The following is a 21,035-nucleotide window of genomic DNA, read 5'->3' as shown; positions in this document are numbered from 1 at the left end:
ATGAGAGCCAGTTTCATCATAGCATTTGATGGTTTTTGCAACTGCACTTGGAGAAACTTCTTGTTCCTTCTTGCTTCTTTCTTCTTGTTGCTTCTTCTTGTTTGTTTTGAAAGTTCTTGAAATTTTCCGGATTGACTGACCATCATGTCTTAAAGTAATGATGGACAGTCGTTTCTCTTTACTTAGTTGAGCAGTTCTTGCCATAATTTGGATGGCTACAGTAGTTGAATAGGGCTATTTGCTGTATACCAACACTACCTCAGCACAACACAACTGATAGTCTTAAATGAATTAAGAAGGCTAGAAATTCCATCGGTTAACTTTTGACAAGGCACACCTGTTAATTGAAAACCATTCCAGGTGACGACCTCATGAAGCTGGTTTGGGGAACGCCTGGAGTGTGCAAAACTGTCATCAAAGCAAAAGGTGGTTTGTTTAACACTTTTTTGTTTACTAGATGATTCCATATGTGTTATTCTATAGTTTTGATGTCTTCAGTGTTGTTCTACAATATAGAAAATAGTAAAAAATAAAGAAAAACCCTTGAATGAATAGGTGTGTCCAAACTTTTGACTGGCACTGTGTATTTTTTTCTGTTCACTTGACTCTTGTCCTTATGGTGATGTAGGAAAATGGTTCAGGGTGCCTCGACACAGTGGGAGCCGTTGTGGTTGACCTGGAAGGGAATGTAGCTGCAGCAGTGTCCAGTGGAGGCTTGGCCATGAAACATCCCGGCAGGGTTGGCCAGGTAGTCAGGCCCTCTTCTCTTTTTTTCTGTGTCCACGTCTTAATCCACGTTACACCTTCAATATCATGAACCACAATGTGTCATTTTCAAGTAATAGCCAGAGCCTTTATTTTACTCAATGAAAGACTGAACCAGGCTTTTATTTGAGACAGACTACTATTACATGCAGTCATTTCAGTGTGTTCTTTTTAGTTGAATGTTTTAGTACCATAATATCTCACTTCTAATTTATCCTTACACATAGCCGAGACAGTACTATATTTAGAGAACAAAATTATCAGTGTAGTGTCACATTATAATACAGTGCTGAGAATAATTGCAGCTAAAAAAACATCAGGGGTTTTCCTACCTATTCTGTCTGAAGCCAAGTCTTTAATTAGCTAATGCAACTTCTCATTGTAGCCTTAAAAAGACTGAAAGCAGGAGTGCCCCAGTAACCGAATGGTTACCACGCATGCCACATAACTGCAATGTCCCTGGCTTGATTCCAGCCAGGGCCCCTTGTTGCATGTCATAGCCATCCCTCTCTCCCCTTGTTTCCTGTCTGACTCTTCACTGCCCACTATCCAATAAAAAAAGGGAGTTATGTGTTTGCATTAATGGAAACTTAATAGCAAAAAAAAACCCCTACATTAAAAAATAAAATACTCCATACCAACCGAATTAATGAATCGGTATGATTTATTGTCTTATTGCCTCATTAACACCATTACTGTGTAAACATCATAACTCTTTTGCCTCTAAAATGTCTACATTTCCTCTCTTTTCTCAGGCTGCTCATTATGGATGTGGCTGCTGGGCTGAAAATGCCTGTAATATGAACCCTTATTCTACAGCAGTGAGTACCTCAGGTATACCAAAGCGCACTTTATACAGCCTACTTTGCAGTTGTGTGTGTGTGTAACTTTTCCTCTTATATTTAATGTTTACCATTAGCTTATGTTTTGTTTTGGAGATGATATGAATCAGACACAGATATTTGATACGAGCCCCGGGGAGTCAAGCTTCAAAAAGCCCGATAATACTTTCCGATGACCTCCAACCATTCCCGCTGAGTGATTCTCATCTGTCACTTCCTCAGTTGATTGAGTCATCATTCTCCGCTCTTTGTTAGTCAGCTGCATGCCAGGTGCATTGCAAAGCTCTTTGGATTTGCAGTGACATTTGACATGGGACACCTGCTATGGACGTGCTAGAAAGAGAATCACTCCAGTGCAGTGGAAAGCTTTAGTTTGCAAACTTCAAGTACAGTTTTCTAAATTCAAATCATCATTTTGTTGGTATAAATGAGTGGTATTATACCTGCAATTAAATCAGTCAAATACAGTTTTCTATAAAGTTATTTTTAAATACTGAAGTTTATGTTACAACATCTCATGCGAGAGGGATCAAGTGGTGATGGTATCAGGTTTCATTTTGCCTGAAGCTATTTATTCACCTTATTTCGCACTGTTAAAGTTTCTTTCTGATTTAAACTGAAAACAAAGTGCAGCAGCATCAAAATTTTGTGCAAATTCACAATAAACAGATACCTCTAGGTGATATGACAGTTCATGATATGCACCTGCTAATACAACGTGAAGAAAGAAATAGAAAAACTTTTATTAGACTTTGTAGAAAATCTGTTATACATCTTAGAAGTGCATCAGAGATGATCAGCTTTAATGCTTTCAAGTTCTACACACACTTAGGACTGCAAACATAATTTGCCTGAACTCATAACTCATTTGTAGACAGCCTCCATCACTCACCCTACTACCCCCACCACCCCCCACCCCACACTACACTCCGTGCCATGGGAATAATTTATAGTCGTCACCTGTCAAGCACTGCTTGTCCCTCTCCCTCTTCTCTCTTTACTGTGCCTGCAGTGTCAGCATCAGGGGGAGGAGTGGGAGGAAGTAGGTGGTTTCTATTGTTTCTCGTAATACAGACTTGGAAAGTTGAACTATGCCAACTGGCAACCCTGCTGGGTTTCCATTGTGGATAATGGTGGTCATCAAGGTTTAAGGTCTGACAGTTTGTTAAAGGTTGTCAATAATTTATCAGAGGAAATCAGAGCTATTGAAACAGCTCTGGTTATTTCAGATACTATCATAACACATTTACCACATAGAACAACGCTGTTGAAATAGGTGTGCAATGATATAAAGATTGCAAAGAGTGCAGTAGATAATTAAGTCCCCTCGAGTATAAGCTCATATACAGCAGACAAGATTTTAATTTTAATGCAACAAGACCAATCTCTGTCTATTGTGTTCTTTATTTTTATATAAACGTAAACAATTCCAGTGCAGAACAACTTCAACTGAAGTGGTTGGATGGATGGTTTGATTGAAAGCATCTGACACTGCTGGGAAGTATTTTTGTCTTTGGATTACCCAGAGTAACTTGCCCTTTAAAAGAGACTTTGTTGTTCAGTTTTTCAAATGTAAATTTTTAATGCTCTGAGCACTGTACATGAAATTCCATTTACCACCATTACACTGGGATGGCAGGAGAAAACTCAGCAGCAGATATCTGCATTCCCACCTTCTCTCTCTCTCAGTCTCTGGAGTGTGGAAGGACAAGTATAAGGAATATGGAGGTCAGAGTGGAGAGATGGTGAAGGGTACTCACATACTCAACACTTCCATATAAAAAAGACAAATGTTTGTATTGACTGAACCCTGGCCGTCACTGCACCAACCTGTCTGGTGAAAGTGAACTTCTTTTGGCGATAGAAGGGAAGTTTGTGATTAAAAATGCGTCCGCCTTTACAGCTCTGCACGTAGAGAAACAATATCAACTTCCTTCCTGCTTCCGTCCATCTTCTGCTGACACGGCAAACACAGGAGCAGAGAGGCAATCTCCTGAAGCTCTTTTAGGGTATAAATTAATACAGAGTAGTCATTGGAACAAAGACATCCTTCCATTTTATTCTTCTGCCATTTTAAAAAGGAGTTGCATTTTTCCTTGACATATTTAACATATACAACCATACTAGGAGAGTGCATGCCTCTTGTAGTTGAAAGAAAAATTTCTGGTTGTGAGATGTATGGTTTTGAATGTGAGGAAGAGAGGCTATATCAGCCCACTTCTTTAAGATGCATAGACATTTGTCTGCAACATAGCTTCTGGGGAGCATTAAAATCTTTTGATGTGGATCTGTAGCCTAATGCATCTCAGTGCAGAGAGCTGATTTGATCAGACAGGCTGAAGCCGGAGTCATATGTACTTGGACCACTGAGATTGCCGGCATTTTCCACCCTTAAAGCTTGCTTGAATGAATGATCACCAGCTATACATGTTATGTTATATAATTCTATACACTATACACACCTTATACTCATAGGCACAGTTTTAAATGATCCAAATATAGTGTACAGAAAAATTGTTGCAGTTGTTGAAAATTAGATATTTCTTTGAAGCCAAAAATTTTCTGAGGTGAAGTTTTATTACTTTATCTGTGTTTGACATAGCCGCAGAGGAAAATGCTGCCATAAATTTAGATCCTGTAGATTTATATCTATGATCGCACAAGATGCCAGTTTGGTGAAGAAGTCCTGTCACTTACTCGTGGTCTGCTACTTAAAGGTGATTTCTTCCTTTTTCAAATTAAATTACAAGCAGTATAAGACGATCTTGGTTAATCTATTATTCCAGTAGATGAGGTGTAGATGTTTTGCTCTGTATATATTTTCATCTCATCCTCCGTCTTCCTACAGTATATTGTGGCTATGCCTTTGATGTTAGCAAAAAAAAATCTTTCCTTATGGGGATGGAGAGCATAATGTGTGTTCCAGTACGACACCTGTTTTTAATTTCCTTACATGAAAGGCATTCCCATCAAAAGAAACAGAAAAAACAATAATTTTCATCCTGACACGAGGACTATGATCCTCACCCTATATGTCACTCTTCCTTCCCGTCACCCCACCACCCCTTAACCCATCCACCCACCCACCCACCACCTCCTCTTCTCTAATTTGTTTTGCAATATGCGGCTCATGTGGGTCTCTTGTTTTATATGCGTTGGCTGCTTCGTCTGGCCTTTACTTTGCTGTGGCCAGTTAGAGTACAGCTCACAAACGTCACTGTTTACTCTCGCTGTTGTTGGCTGTCACGTACTGTGTCTCAGTTTGTCGGCCTTTTTCTTTTTACATTTCTCTTCCATGGAGTTGTTGCTGTAGTGTGGGCTTCTTGCTGCAGCTCTACTTCAACTGTGTAAGTGCTGCCATAATATCCAGTTCCCCTGGGACTGAGCGGTTTACGGTAAACTCAGTACAAAAGGCACAGTACCTGGCCAATCCGACATTCTGCTCTCGTTAAAAAAGAACTTCAAATTGCTCCAGGCATCTGGTCTCCACAGTTACCGACCTGCATTCAGTTTTGTTGTAGTTACCTGATATTTTATGGGGACTTCATTTGTGTTTACAGAAACAACAAGGCTATATTCTTAAGTCTTTATGGGGTTTTACTGGAGCTTTTGCCAAATGTGTTTTGTTTTCACATTTAGATTTCTTGTGTTTTTCCTGAGTACAGGTAGACTACATTTGAGAAAGACCATATGTAAGAATTCAATGTGCGCTCAATAACTGTCTTTTTCTTGGCAATTATAAGATAATAGTGTTAGTTTTAGTCCTTTAAGCAATAAGTAGCATTTTATTTAAGATATAAAAAAAGCACACCTGCTATGTTTTGACTTGAAATTTGTAGAGGGGAAGGTGAGACATTCGCTCAGGCTGCCCATGCTTTTTATGGCTCCTGGTTTGCTTAAATGCCTAACAAAACACTTTGTTTCTCTCCTTGGACTTCTCTTAACACTACATGTGGTATGACTGACGAGCATTGAATAAATTCAGAGGAATAGGTTTGGCCATGAATAAAATGTTCTCACACAGTTCAACACACAACTTCTATGTATACTGCAGTTTTGTTTCTGTAGACTGAAAGAAAAGGTACAGTGTATCAAAGCCTTTGCAAATAAGTTTGTTAGTTTTGTATTTGGCATGCAGTCACTTATGACAACTGTTTCATGTCTTAAGTCCCTATAATAATAATATTAATAATGATTTTTTTTTTACCCTTCACATTACCCTTCACAATGAATAATATTTTTGATGTTTCACCATTTAAACTGGGAAAATAATGTTTCTAAAATGTATATGATGGTAATATGTAAATTGATCACTAAGTAACATAAAATTGATGCACAAATTTATTTTACAAGTATGCATGCATGTACTGCCATACGCAGCCCGCTAGAGTACACAGTTTACAGAAGTGGAATTAATACTGGATGGTTGCAGTTTCAAATTCCCAGACCAGCTGTGAATCTGGGCAGGGAAAACTGAGGGAGAAACACGTTCTCCTTCAGCAATTACTGTCAGTGTGCCCTTGAGCAAGGCATCTGTACTTGGCAGCCTCCAGGTGCTGTCATCTTTACCTGAAATAATACAGCTTAAAGGCATCACACTGAGGAGTACATGCCAAAATGACTGTAGTAGCGCTAAATCTTTTGTACGGGCTGAAAAAGCTAATCCTTTAATTCTGCAATATTTTCCGTTACGTCACTTAATAACCAGATATATTGGCAAAATGTGATCTTCTTAACAAATTTTGAATATCAAAGCATAGTATTACAAATGGTAATCAAGAAGTGCTCTTACGTACTGATCTCAAAATTCACTTCAACATCAAGACATGATTAATACCATACACAACTGATGTTTTAACGGTCCAATTTTTTATTTGCCGTAGATACTTGGGCGTAAGTTTGTGCTGCATGTGCTACTACTCTCTCAAAGTCGACTCACTGGAGACTTTGTGCAATTCTGATTGGAGACTTGCAACAAAGGATAGAGTTGATACAAGCTTACGATACATTTTTAGCTGTGTCTGTCTGTCTTTTGCCAGGCTGTGGAGAGCATCTGATTCGCACCATGCTGGCACAGGAATGCTCTGCTGCCATGCAGTCTGAAGATGCCCACCAAGCACTGCTGGAGGCTATGCAAAACAAGTTCATCAGTGAGTCCCCCTCATGTAGCCTGATTCACACTCCTTTCCACACCCACTGATTTGTCAGCTAACAATGTGTTTGTGAAAAACCCAATTAGGCACAGAGAGAATTAAACTAACAGACAGATGTTGCATAACATAAGGAAGAAACTAACAACTGGAACCATTGGAAATAATAGAATCAGAGGAGAAGTCTTTTGATTTATGGTTAGTTTTCACTGTTTAAACAGGGCTCTCAAATGTTCCACACATTATAGTTGAAAGCCACAGATAATTTTAGAAGACATAATTGTTTTGTTGAAAGTTCATGTGGAGATGTAATTTTTTTTTTTTTTGCCATATTCTCAGAAGTGGGCAATTTTAGAAAAAGTCTTGTTAACTGTGTTTGCTGCGCCTGTGAATGACCACTGGGACAGCTCCGAGAAGACAGAGCAGAGGAAGAAAGGACATGTGGAAACATGTGGTGGTTTCTGCCTTGTTCTGGCCTCCTTTAGAAGTCCGTCCCAGTTTGGCTTTGTCATAGACATCTGTAATACCAAGACGTTTTGGACAGGCTGGATGAAGTCAATTTGAAGTTAATTCTTCTGTTGTTTCCTTTCAAGGCGCACATTAAGTTAAACAAAGCTCCATAAATCCTACTTTAGGAGGAGCAAAGATAACAGTGTCTCAACTTAAGTCACATGATACATTTAAGGCAGGTTCTCTATATTCAATATCTATGTATTACCATCAGTTTTTTACATCTGCTTGTGTAATACAGTGAGTCTCATGGTATGGTAAACCTGTCACACACACACACAAATACTCAAAAATGGTTTAAACCCATACATTTAGGGCCCTTTCACACCTACCTCATTTGGTCCAGACTTTCAGACTTCTCAGTTTGATCCAAACCAAAATTACAGGTGTGAAACCTTCCCCAGACCACAGTCCGGACCAAACAGCCGAACCTCGGTTGGATCAAACTGAACAATGGTATGGTTGGTTTCTAGTGTGAAAACATTTTGGATGGTTCGGACTTTTGGACCAATTACAGGAAGTTCCAGTAGGGTATCCTCATGGAAAAAGAAAAAAAAGAGCTGCGTTAGCAGAATGGGAAATATGGTCCGACGATGTTAAAAAAAGTCAACTGGAACAAAATGCCAACACTTTCCAGATATTTTCGGAGAGGATGAGAAAGAGAGGATATGAGAGGACTGGAGAGCAGTGCCACCTGAAGATAAAGAAGCTGTAGTATGTATAGTATAATGATATAATAGAGTCACAACAAAATCTGTTCATTCATTTATCTCCACTAATCCAAACAGTGATAAAAGGCTACCCACTGAATTGACAACACACCTACGTCAGACACACACCTGTGTACAAACCAATCTATGTCAAGTATAGGGAGACACAGCCCACATAGGTGATGATGACAGGACGTAGGTATGTCAGGTAAAGTTCTTTAGTGCATCCACATAATTGCAATGTGAAACCAAAGCTAACCAGATCAAAAGTATACAATATAACAAAAACATTAACCTTGTTTCAGACTTTCAGGTGTGAAAAGGCCCCTAATCTTCTAGTTGTTATACAGTAACAGATAAAAATTTGGATAAGCAAGTGTGTCCAAACATTTGATTGGTACTATAGGTTAAATACTGGTGAACATTAAAGCAATAATTGATTTGTTCTCACATTTATAACATGTAGAAATGTCAGTGTTTAACATGATAAATTTAAAAGCCTTTTAAATTGTACAACAAATACCAGGATTCTGTGTGAATGTTTCCTAGCTATATACTAAAAAAAGTTTATTTTTTATTAGAGTGAAGGGAACATTACAGCATGGAACTAAAATCAGTGTGAAATGCAACAAAGAAACAATGGCACGCAGACACAACAATATATTCATCAAAGGCACCAATTGGTCCTGTTTTCCTTCAACTTGTTGCTGTCTTGACATGCTGTAGCTGTTCTTAGTCTGCTCTTTTCCAAACCGAGCCCTCTTTTCTTTTATTGCCTCACATTTATCTGCCAAGTTTTTTTTTGTCTACATGACATCTCATTCAAGCGTACCTGTGCTAAGTCAAGAAGCAAGAAGTTCTCATACCACACAATTATGTTTTCTGTTTCTGTTTTTAAAAATACGCTTTAAGGTCTTTGAGGGTTATTTAGCCGGATGTTTTTCTTTACATTAAATATTGTGTTACATAGAATGGGGAGTTAAAAATTACAATACCTGTCATTGACCTATTATGTACTAAAACATGCCCATACAAATGGGCTGAAATATTTTTTTTATTTAACAGTCTGCTAAATAAAAAAAATACATCAGGACAGAATAATTGCTTTCAGTTGTTTAACTTGGCCAGACAGGCAACTAGAACAGAGGGATTTTCTTCTCATAGATCACCACGATTTGATTAAATGGGCTGTGTTTTGTCTCGTCCATACATGTGTTATTCTTGGTTCGATGTGTCGGAGTGGAGAGACTTTATTGACTGAGGTAAAACTTGTCATTTTGTACCATGTTTATGCCATGTTCAGTCATCTCAAGTGTACTGTTTTCTTTGCATGTCCAGGCTCACCCTTTCTGGCCAGCGAAGATCGTGTTTTGGGTGGAGTAATTGTCTTGCGGTGCTGTAGATGTGTGGAAGCTCAGCCATCTCAAAATATTCAGGGTATACTGGGTAAGACATTAATCATTTCAAGCCAGATCATACCCCACACCACAGCTGATGGTAGGCAAAAAATTTGGCTGCTAATATTGAAAAATCTATCATCAGATAGTCAGGAGGAGGGGGGAGGAGGCACCGTGGATTTCCTGGCGGGTGGTCTGTGTTTTAACTTGCACAATCAGGCTCTGGTTTCACACCCTTCATCTCAGATTCAAACAGAGACCTCCCACTACGGAATCAACCGCTAATCTTCAGACAAGTGGAGGCCTTCTGAATACTGCCCAGTTTGGCTGATTGTGTTGGTGGATCTGGTTTCTCTACCTGGAGCTTCTGAGAAAGCTCCTTTCTTTTTCGCAAAGCTACCGTCATGGAATGTGATTTAATCTCAGTTCTGAAAGAGAAAGTCAGAATCTGACAATTCACCAGGGGGAAAAACAAGACATCTGGGTTTTATCTTTGCCATTTGCCCTTTGTGTTGATGACATGATGTATATTGAACCCTCAGTTCCAAACATACCAAAACCTGTAGATGAGTTTAAGTTCACTTAAGTTCTTGATTTGAAATTGAAAATGACGGCAGATGACCAGTGAAGTGCCATTAATGAAATATATGTCAGCTTAACTGATAACATGTTTCAAAGTACCACTTGAACATAGTCTCTTTTCTCCCCACACCCTTACTCTGCCCCCTTTATATTATTAAAATAATATACTTTTGATGTGTATTTATGTTTCTCTGTTTTTAACATTTTTATCTGTGTATTTCCACAGTGGAGTTCCTATGGAGTCACACCACAGAGAGCATGTGTGTTGGCTACATGTCTGCCCAAGATAGCAAAGCAAAGGTAAGTTCACCAATCAGCTTGACAAGCAACATTAACAAATCTTTAACAATGTACCGGTATGGGTGCTTGTTCGTATTACTGTTCATAAGATTTAGAGTATCATGGTCCAGTGGCTTGAAGATAAATCAGGCATGTTTTTTCATAATTTATGCACTACCTTGTCTCCTGTCTTGACTTCCAGTGTGAGACATAGACTTGAACTTGAGCACATGTCAGAGTCTAAGTTGATTTGACAAATAGTCCCTGATAATGTGTTGCGCCTGATTTGAATTCTGGATACTTGGAAAGCCTTTTCCATGTGTTTTTCCTTTACCTGCTGGTGGGAGACCATCTTGTTCATTTTTGCAATTCTTCCCCATTTTTCTAACCTGACGCGCCAGATGGTTTGTTACACAGAACCATCTGAGAAGTCGTCCTTGGAAACTGTTTAGAAAAGGGCAGGCACTTCAAAAAATTACTTGGCAGGTGATTGGATGAACCATCTGTCTATCATCGTCTATCACCATCTTACCTTGCGAGGCAGCTGGTTTTGCAAGATCACAAGATCACGCGAGCATCCTCATAGGACGCTGATTGGTGGGAACCACTGGTGGTTCGAACACAGGCATATAACTTGACGCCTAACAAGATCGATTCTCGTGTGATTCGAATGCCAAATTCCCTATCAACTGCAGGCCTTGTCACTGCTTCCTCACTTCCTATTATATACCAATGTTTGTCACTGTTTGTCACTTGCCTGTGATGGGCTTGATCCAAAGGGTTGAATACGTAGGTTTGTGCTATTTTCCCCAAATCCCACTCCCAGTTGAATTCCCAACCAGTAGCGCTTGCTAGTCCAGTGATGACTACATAATCCTTCCCCAACTTCCCTCCTGCAACAAGCCAGAACCCAGGTCCCCGTGGTTGTAGACAAGAATTTTTCCCCTGCACCACCTGTGCATGCTGCCTTGTTTGGTATGTAGTCTGCTGATGACCTTGGCTGTTGGGTTATGGGACTTAAAATCTTTGCGGAACTCTTTTAAATACTCTTTTTACATTTACAATTTTGAGGAAAGAAATTACTACATCAATAAAGTTTGAGATTAGCTTTATTTAATAAAAATCATTAGCATCATTCACAAATGCATATATTGTGTAATTTGAATCAGTGTGGCTTCATAAGCAACAGTGATTAATGCCCTGGTCTCCTGGCTCTGAGTGGAGTGCCAGCTCAGACTGATTTGTTTGGCTAATGTATCTCTGTCACTCTGTATGAAGAGAGGGCACTGTTGTTCAAGCCTGGTTCAGATTTCAAAGTGTTTGTTCTCCGTCCCGCCTCCCTGCCCCCTCAGCCGTTGTCTTTTGGTCTATCTCATGTCACGCCCCCTCTCTGGCCCTACCTGAACCTAAAGTACCATAAAGTTTACTGAAAGTCATGCACCACCGGGGATATCAGTATCAATCTGCATATTTGTGCTCTGTGTATTGGGCTTTGTTGTGGAATGTGAGCGTGCAAGCTCTCCTTTCACGCCTGTGCCAACGTAAAGAGGTGAGCAGAACACAGTGAACCCTGTATTGTTCAGGGGCCCTTCAAATCACCAAACTCTGCTGTTGTTTGTAGTTTTCTGTTTTATTTGCATAATACATAATGTGTATAGTTGGAAGTTTAGCAGGCATTTGAGGAGGGCTGTATTACTGGTGGCATATATAACTAGAACCAGTCACCCAGAATCACTTCATTAATATATGCATGAAAGATGTTTCTAAAATGAATGTGTTCAGTGGGCTCATATCCGGGAATGTTGTCTGTCAGTAGTGGTTTCTGGATCTCTTGGGAGAGGGTATCCACTTCCTCTTGAGGAGCCATTGGTGACATAGTGATATTGTAGAGTGCAGCTCAGAACACAGCTGCTCCACCAAACCTGCCTCTGCTCCATCGGAGACAGAGCAGCTAGTAGCGGGGCAGAGGCTACGAAGCTCCCATGTGCCTCTGTGGCTCTCACCATCTGCATACCAGAGTAGCTGGCTGTTCTGTCCTTCAAGCCTCCAGTCTGGGTGCAAAGCTAAATTTTACCCCATTTTTCCTCCCAGAGTTGCTTCCCAGCTGAACCCAGAATTGGCCTCCTTTCACTGCTAACACATCGTCCATTGAGCGGATGGCATAGCGTAGGGCATCTGTTTTCCCTTCCGTCTTTATAGTTCAAAAAGGCCACGATGGGAACGTTAATGCGATCAGGCTCCAGTTATGATGCCTGCTGTCTGTAGACTCTGTCTAGAGAGTGATTGGTATGCCACAGAGGCCCAGGAGGTGGCACCTGGTCTTGATGTCAGACATCAGATCTGCGGGGAAGTCCTACTTCATAGACGGAGCAAAGAGGAATGGAAGAAGTGCACAATGCAGAGTCTAGAGAATTATACTACAGTGCCAACCCTAACAGATGAGGGTTGATGATAGTAACAAAGCTGGGGCCTGACGGGCAGTACTTGAATGACTGTGTTGTCATAGGTGCTTGCTGAGGAAAAGTTGATGTGGACTGGTGTTCTGCTGCACTTAGATGGGTTAACTGAATAATTAATTCTGATTTAAGCATTAACACATTTTGTTGCAAAGACAAGTGGATAAATGTATAAAGCCACAGACATCCACAGCCTCAGCTGCTATTCTACTGACATTCCTCCCATTCCTATTAGCATCCCACTGGGCATTGCTAAGCATCCAGTCAGAGTCCATATTCCGTTGACCTTCTGTGATAAGAACATGAAAGGGCTGATGCACAGGAGTATTTAGTACAGAGGTCAGACTGGATTTGTATTGTAGCAGATTTACTTCTCTTCCACTGTTTCTTATACACTCAGATCCATATGTGTATATTTTTTCTGACAAATGACAGCTTCGTAAACCCAGGAGAGCAGTGAAGCATGCTATAGCTCAGTAAAAAATGTGTTTGACGTCAGGCCAACTTCACAGACATCGGGCTGGCAGCTCCTCTCAGGTTTTTCTTACTTTTCAATCAGATGTTTGTTTCTGGGGAAAGTTGAGTCTGTATCCTAATCATTTTGACATTGGACTGTAAAATAGCTATAAAACAGCAGCGCTACACAGGGAGAGCATCTGGTTTCATTCAAACACTCACCTGTGTTTGCACTGGAGAGGACATCAAAACATCAGGCCGTGTTTTAAAGAGCTCCACAAAGCTGCATGGACAGGCCGGTGGCGGCGCTTCTGAAACAGTTAGACTATTGTTTTATTGTTTGTCATGATTGGACAGATGAAAGAGAAGTGTAGGATCCACAGCACCACCAGCATGGCTCGGTTCCCTCCTCCTGGACGTCATTACCACTATAAAGCTTTCACTGCTCAAATTGTGTAAGGCCAGAGAAAATCAAATGGCATGCAATTCGGGCACCCTGGATATTTTCTGCTTTGTATATTACACGACAAATGCCTTTTATTATGGTACATTTTGTTTTTATTATCCATCTCACATGGAGAATAAATAGCATATGTTTGTTTTTTTTATTTTTTTACTCCGAAAGAGAAGAATGTGAAAACCACAACACAAACACAGCGGCATAGTCATAGAGCTAAATTTATCCTTTGGCGTACACTGTGGTGTTAATGTGTGGCTTCTCTAGCTCCTAAACACATTCATATCACCAAAGAATGTTGTTTTTCTCCGACAGATACAATGAAACTGTGTTTTTCGCGTTGTGTTTTGACTCAGCCGTCGTCCTGTCATGTGGTCACTTCAGTCACTGGGTGACAAGCTGACAACAGGCTGACTGTAGGTTTGCGTGTCTTCATTTTCTTTTTTCTGTCCATCTAGTATAGCTATCCTGTAATTCCACATTTGACACTGACTGGATAATTGTTACTCTGCCTTTGTAAACACGGATTCATTAAAAAAGTACGTCAAAACATACGTCATGATACGGTACCTTGTAAAGTTCTTGAGATCGATGTCACTCCCACCAACAGACAAGATTAAAATCACTATAAATCGGTGCTTTCAAATAGTGTCTGATCCTGAAACATCCTCACCGCTGTGGCCGTGTAACCTGGAGTTCTGTACTGGCACCATGGCTTTGGGAAGACACGTGTTGCTTTCAGTACTATGTACTGAATCACTTGTTTGGCTTAGTAAGCTTTTGACTCTTCCTGCTTATTCACTCATGTTGACCATTGTCAGATTGAATCAATATGTGGTACAAAGGCTGCATGTCGGGATGAGGTTTAGGAAGCATTGGTATCATTGTCATACACAGCTTTCCTGCAAATTATATGATGTCATACTGCTAATTCTCAGCTATGTGTTCAAGCTGGTTAGAATTTAAAAGAACATGGCAAAGCTCTTTTCTACTGACGTGCAAACATCAAAAGGAGAACATTCATCATGTCACCATTAGTTGATTATGACTCAGTTATGGACCTTCACTTGAAAACAGTTTTTAAAAGTCCTTTCTTTAACCCCACCCCCAGAAGATGAAGGGAAGAAGATGAACATAGAAAGGGGTATTGGAAGCATAATAGCCCCTGAGAGTGTTGCCATGTGTGCGTGGCCTTGTCTGGCTGTTGTCCCATTGTAGTGACAGTTGCCCTCAGGGTGCCAGGGGCCATAGTTCAGGCCTATACAAAAAAAAGAGTCTTCTAGAGATGGGTGCCCCCTGGGACTGGAGGAGTGATGTCAGGCCCATTCAGTGGCCTGCTCAACAAGTGGAGGGACTCTTCCCCCAGGGCTGGAGCCAGTGTTAACCTCTGTGGAGAGAGAGGAAGGCGGATAACAGTCATTATTGGCACAGGGAGAGTCAAATCACCTTTGATCCTCCAGTGGAAGTATCACTCCCGTCTTCACAGCTGTGTTTGCCCCGTACCTCCTCCTCTTACTCCTCTCTGTTTCTGCTCAAACACATAACACTAAGAGTCTGTTCCCTTTCTCCACTTACTCCGTCTCTCTATAAATACTCACTTCGCATCCTCAGACTTCAGGGGTACTCATTGATGATGCAACAGTAGTAGTCATACGTTCTTGGAACACTGGAAACTACTGGTTGTTCAAATTGTTTTCACTAATAGTATGCTTTAATCCCTTCTCAGCAAAATAACATAGCTCTTCACCAAGCAATAAAATAAGGATTTTTAGTGTAATATAGAAGGTTCCTGACTGATATTTAGCATTTTTACTCCAAATTCCACTCCATGAATTGTAACCTAATTGTGATGGAAGGGTTTGAGTGCCCCCATAACCCTGAGTATTGGTGTCCTGGTACTGTCTCCCAAAGAGAATTGGCCACAGTCTTGGTCTTTGAGTCTCTGGGTGAGGTCCGGGAGCATAGTCCTGCAGGGGACCTCAATTTTTGGGTTGAAATGTGAAGAAACCTGAAGGTGGTTGCTGGGAAGAAGAGTCTGTCTGATCTGGATCATAGCGGTACTTTGTTATCAGACTTTCTGGTCTAGCCATGGACGTTACAAATGCCATGTTTGAGCGTAAGATGTTCAGAGGTGTAGTTTGTTTCACAACACCATAGACCAATGAATAATGGTCAACTTTGAAGTTGATAGTATGTCTTGGACACTCAAGTGAAGAGAGACACAAAGCTGTTAAGAGTTGGATTAGGTGGCGTGTTGGCCCACCCTACAGACCCGCTAAACACAAACGTTTAGTGAAGGGAACATCTGGCACAGACGCTTGTATGCAAGGTCTTCAAATCCTATTCCTGAAGAATCTCCTGCATCCACTGACTGTGGCAGCTGCTTAGAATTGTGGCAAGAAGGTCATCAACGTGAAAAATGCCTTCGGGCACCAGTGGTGGAGGCAGGGCAATAACACTGAATCAAAAAACAAGATGATCAATCCTGTCTCATGGTATTATAATGAAATAATAAACCCTGCAACTCATATATATATATATAATGTGTGTGTACTGGTGAAAATATGATCCATATTTTCACCAGTACCTGGTAACTCTTTATATTTAAGCGCTATTTTTGGTTTAAGTGCCTGCTAACAAAATTTAATCAAATTTTATGTCAAATAATATCTTACATCATCTACATCAAATGATCAAGACTCCATTAATGTGTCCTTTTCCCCCAAGTAGCCTTGCCCTGTATGTATATCTTTGCTTGGTTGTTTTTCTCATTGTGTGTGTATCCTCTTTTGTTGCCTACAGACGCACATATCCAGACTACCACCTGGTACCGTTCCTGGCCAGTCTCTGGCCATCGAGGGAGGTGTGTGTCGACTGATGAGTGTAGCGGAGTGAGCCGTATTCGCCTTTCTCCAGGGCTTCTTCAGCAATACTCCAATACAAACCCTTCCAACCACGCACACACAGACACAGACACACACACACACACACACACACACACACACACACACACACACACACACAGACATACCTTTGTGATGCTAGAAGTAATAAGCTTTAGCTGTTTTAACAGGTTTCCAGGAGGGAGGGGTGTTAGCTTCTAGTTAGTGCACTTACAGGACTTCCTGTTGCCACTGTCTGCCTACAGCATGTACTCTATGCCAATTTACACCCCCCTAAACTCTCCAGTGTCACCTGGATTAGACTTGATGCACCATTGCCTTGATGCACCATTTTTTCTTTGTTACTCTTTTCCAACTAAAAGTGTTGTCCTTCCTTTTGTATATAAGCTATGATTTAGGTAAACAGGGTGGATGTTCATGTTATTTTGTATTGCTGAACAGATGTGACTATTTTCAAACTTTTAGGAATTTAAAATGCAAGACCTTATTTTGTCGTTAAAATACTTTTCAAGTATAAAGGATGTCATTATGCACCTTGTGGAATACCTGCTACTCAAGATAACTGTTGTGAATGGAGCATTTATAGCTGTGAGAGTTTGAACAGTGATGATGAAAGCAATTTATAATGTTAAACATGTACAGACCAACTTCCATGTACTCACACATATTAATCCTCCAGCATACTGTATAATGTAGCATTTATGTGCATCTTAGATCATGATGAGTTTTATAAATATTACAGCCATAGAATTTGCTTTGCTATGATTGTTTTTAAAATGTGAACACACAGCTATTGCATGTACAAAAAAAAACCTCCAGTAAGCCACTTTCTGTTCTCTAACAGGCGTAGAGTCATCAAGAAGCAGGAAGCTATGCACTTCCAGAGTGATGCTGATACTATAGCGCTCAGGTAGCAGTAATTGATCCCACCGCCAAACATGACTGTTAGTCATCATTTAAAAACACAATTTATATTTGTAGAGTCACATTGACAGACATGTATTTTCTTGTTTAGAGAGAAAAAGGACCGCTAAAAACTAATTTATGCATTTTTAAGCCCATCAAATGGTGCTGTTGAGAACTGTACTTGAAAAGAGTAAAGGTCTAACTAAATTGTTACTTTTGTCGGGATAATCAGTTTCTCTGATTTTGCTGTTTAACTCAGTTACTAATAAGAATTCCAACAAAACCATAATAGAGCTTGTCTAATCTTTACTTGAAAATGCAACTAATATAAAATGTTATAAGCTATGGAAATGATTGCACAGCTCTCTACAGTGCTTGAAAAGTAAATAAAATCTATGTTGCTACATTTCTGTGTCTAACTGTCTTTAGTCTCTTAAACTTCATGACATGAGACAATTTCTTTGAATTGTACTGTTTCTTCTCCAAAAAAGACATACATTGCTACTGGGAGAGCAGTTTGTGTAAACCATAACAGACAGCATAAATATCATAATCTGAACTGTGGACTGCCAAAAATGTATAGTCTGGGAATAAATTACATGCTAGACAGTAACTGATGTGGAAAAAAGAATTCTGCAGAAGGAGTCCTGAGCATTGAAACTTCTCAGCATGTGAAAAAAAATATTGAAGTCTATGTTTGTTGAGGAACTTTAATGACTATTACAAATGTGTGCCATGCTCCCACAAACACACAAGATATTCCTTTTCTTAGCCACTGTTGGATTACATAACCAAGCTGCCATTCTCCAAAGGTTCTCAAAATGTTTCATTTGATTCCTCTTAAATGTATACAAATTATGAATATATATGCTGTATATAATAAGTATATACTGTAGGTTAATTCAGTGGTCCTGGCAATAACTAAAGAATGACATGTATTTATAACAGTTGTATCAGTCTCTAGGCATGAGTTGGTCCAGTTGCTGACTCTGGATCGTGGCCACTGTAGTGTCTGAGAGGAATGTGCAATAGAGATGTTCGAGAAGATAAATATATTCACAGTATGAGGTGAGAGATGCCTGCCTGTCCATGTGCAGGGCCTGGTTGTGGGATAAGACCACATATTGATTACATCCACAGACAGTTTGCCTTTCAGGTGTAAGATGTCACAGTCTTTGGACATCACCAAAATGTAGCTGACGGGTCAGGAGGAGCAGCAGAAGGTTGGTGCTGTGCTGCGCATGTTTGTTTTTGTTCCACAGCCTCCTGACCCTGGTTTGATCTTGAGGGTCCATCTAAAAGGAGACGTATGTTACCTTGCCCCTCACCCACACTCACACCTCCATTAGCTTGATTATGTGTTATTACAGAGCACCCTCTTTTCATCAGAGCTAATCTGTGTTGCTGGGAGACCCTCAGCCCTATTCAAGCACAGAACCTTCCCCTTCAAACATCATCCCTCTCTGTCCTGGATCCCCTTTTGCTTTGAAAAAGGATCCTAGGTCTTTAAAAAGTGGACGGGTCCCTGAGCCATTCAAGGTGTATCCAATGCCTCGCGCTCAGCAAGGCTCTTAAATGCAAAACAGACGGTGGAGCAAATAAAGATCAAAGGCAGCAGCCTTGCCTGCCTGGCCCGCTGTCCTCACATGCCAAGCGGTGCTGTCACATTGAATCACAGCCATGCAGCTTCCGTGCTCATGCTGCCCCCCCTCACTCACCACCTCAGGGCCACCAACCCCCTTAACACTGTTACAGCCCCTGTGTGCCAGTGTCTAACATTGACACACACACACACACACACACACACACACACACAGGGTTAAAATCAGACAGTGTATAGGCTGCCTGCTTTTATCAGATGAAGCCAGAAGTGAGGAGGGTCAGACATCTCTCACCTTTATTCACATCAAGATCCTCTCATAGCGTGTTAAGTGTAAACAGTTGAGCATCGCAAATATGCCATAGTGCTTTATTCACTCTGCCAATGTTGTGTGTGTGCGTGGTGACTCAAAATTAATATTGTTTTTCTATGCAATGACCCGTTGGATTCAAAATAAAGTCTGCCTCTTAAAAGTCTGCCTCTTAAAAGTCAGTTTGCATTAGATTGAAACTTACTTCCCCTCACTTCTACTAGCATGTGATGCAAGTATGAGCATATAAAATGTGTGGTGGTACATTAGTCATAAGTTTAACCCAATGAAAGGCATGGCTGAATATAATAACTCTTTTATAAGAGGGCAAAGCAGATTTCTTTTCCTCTGTTGTCCTCATTTATCCAACAGCTTTGTTTGTTTGAATTTATGAGCAGGCTCATGTTGCAGTATATTAGCTTTAGTTTGAGCTGGTATAGAAGACATGGGCCAGGGTCAGGTGACACTCAAGCCACTCAGCCCATCTACCATGATGATGTTCAGTGCACGGTGATACTACTGTATATGTCTAGGTGAATTAGAACATTTAGTTATGTGCTCTGCCATTGTTCTGCCATAGACGGTGCGGCTGCAGCATCTCAGCGATGTCCTGGCAAGCAGGGGTTAAGTAAGGCACCCCACCCTCTCAGATGCTCAACAGCTACTTGACCTGTTTGTTCAGCTGTACACCCAGGCGCATGTTCACCCCCCCCCCTCCCCACCCCCCCCAAACCCTCACCCACTCCTCCCCTGGCTTGCTGTGCCAGAGATGCAAGCCTATGGCAGGCAGAGTGCCAGCAGCCCCACCTCTGTTTTGCTGCTAGGACAGAGGGGGTGAAGGTTGAGAGGGAAGGATACAGCGGCTAGATAAGTAACCTCCTGGTGCAGGTCAGCTATTCCAGATTAGAAGACCAAAGACAAACCTTTTAATTAGGTTTGCTGTGCAGTTAGGGCCCTGCGGTATTGTGGCCCAGACACTTCCTGCATTGTGCTACACCACCCATAAAGTAGCAGCACGAGGGAGCGAGTGAAAGAAAGTGAGGGCGAGAGGCTAAAAATGACTCTGCCACATCTGCGCCACACCACAAAACAAAGAGATGCCTGATTGCCACCGTGCAACCCCATCTTTTACGTTGTGGTTATTTACCTAGAGTACAAGAACCCCTACAGTGAGCGCTTGCATGCACAACAAAGCACATGAACCTGTTGTAATGGGAGATATTTCTGCAAAAAGTTCTTCATTTATTAAACATTAACCCATCCAACTTTCTGCTGCTTTCCTCCTCTTTTTAACTCTTCTTGTTTTCTTATTCCCACAGTTAGCTCTTGAGTGGAGACCTATTGAGAAATCCCAGAGCCAACCCTGTCAAACTCGGTCTAAAACGGTGTAAGTACGTTGGACATAATTTCTTTCTCATAACAAAAATAGAGGCAAAATACCAACAATCATATCTTGGTAATGCTTAATGAGCCCTTTCGGATCCTTGACAATATACCACTAATATGGTGCTTTGCATCCTTTGAAACATACCAGAGTCCTGGAAATAGTAACACAAAAGCGAGGCCTCACTGACGCCCCACAGCCAACGCAACAAGTTCTCTCTGTACTCTCTGTACTCAGTGGTCTATATCTGCACTTGCACACATTTTGACACCAATTACAATGAGACGTCAAATCCCTCTAGGCTATTCCTACCTGCACCTTGGCGCAG

The 21,035-nt window shown here is 40.9% G+C and overlaps 1 protein-coding gene across 1 annotated transcript in view; it reads left to right on the top strand.

The window, feature by feature from the left end:
* tasp1 (taspase, threonine aspartase, 1) overlaps nt 1-17,819 on the top strand; it is a 28,657-nt gene extending 10,838 nt beyond the window's left edge. Inside the window, exons 9-14 of the mRNA XM_044373211.1 lie at nt 629-748; nt 1,521-1,599; nt 6,647-6,757; nt 9,316-9,423; nt 10,183-10,256; nt 16,407-17,819. Coding sequence (XP_044229146.1) covers nt 629-748; nt 1,521-1,599; nt 6,647-6,757; nt 9,316-9,423; nt 10,183-10,256; nt 16,407-16,499 — 585 coding nt within the window. The 3' untranslated portion in view covers nt 16,500-17,819. The remainder of the gene's footprint in view (nt 1-628; nt 749-1,520; nt 1,600-6,646; nt 6,758-9,315; nt 9,424-10,182; nt 10,257-16,406) is intronic.
* The last annotated feature ends 3,216 nt before the right edge of the window (nt 17,820-21,035 follow it).

The sequence above is a fragment of the Thunnus albacares genome, chromosome 14 (assembly GCF_914725855.1).
Source record: "Thunnus albacares chromosome 14, fThuAlb1.1, whole genome shotgun sequence".
NCBI classification, from domain to species: domain Eukaryota; kingdom Metazoa; phylum Chordata; class Actinopteri; order Scombriformes; family Scombridae; genus Thunnus; species Thunnus albacares.
This window is presented reverse-complemented; position numbering and strand designations above follow the sequence as displayed.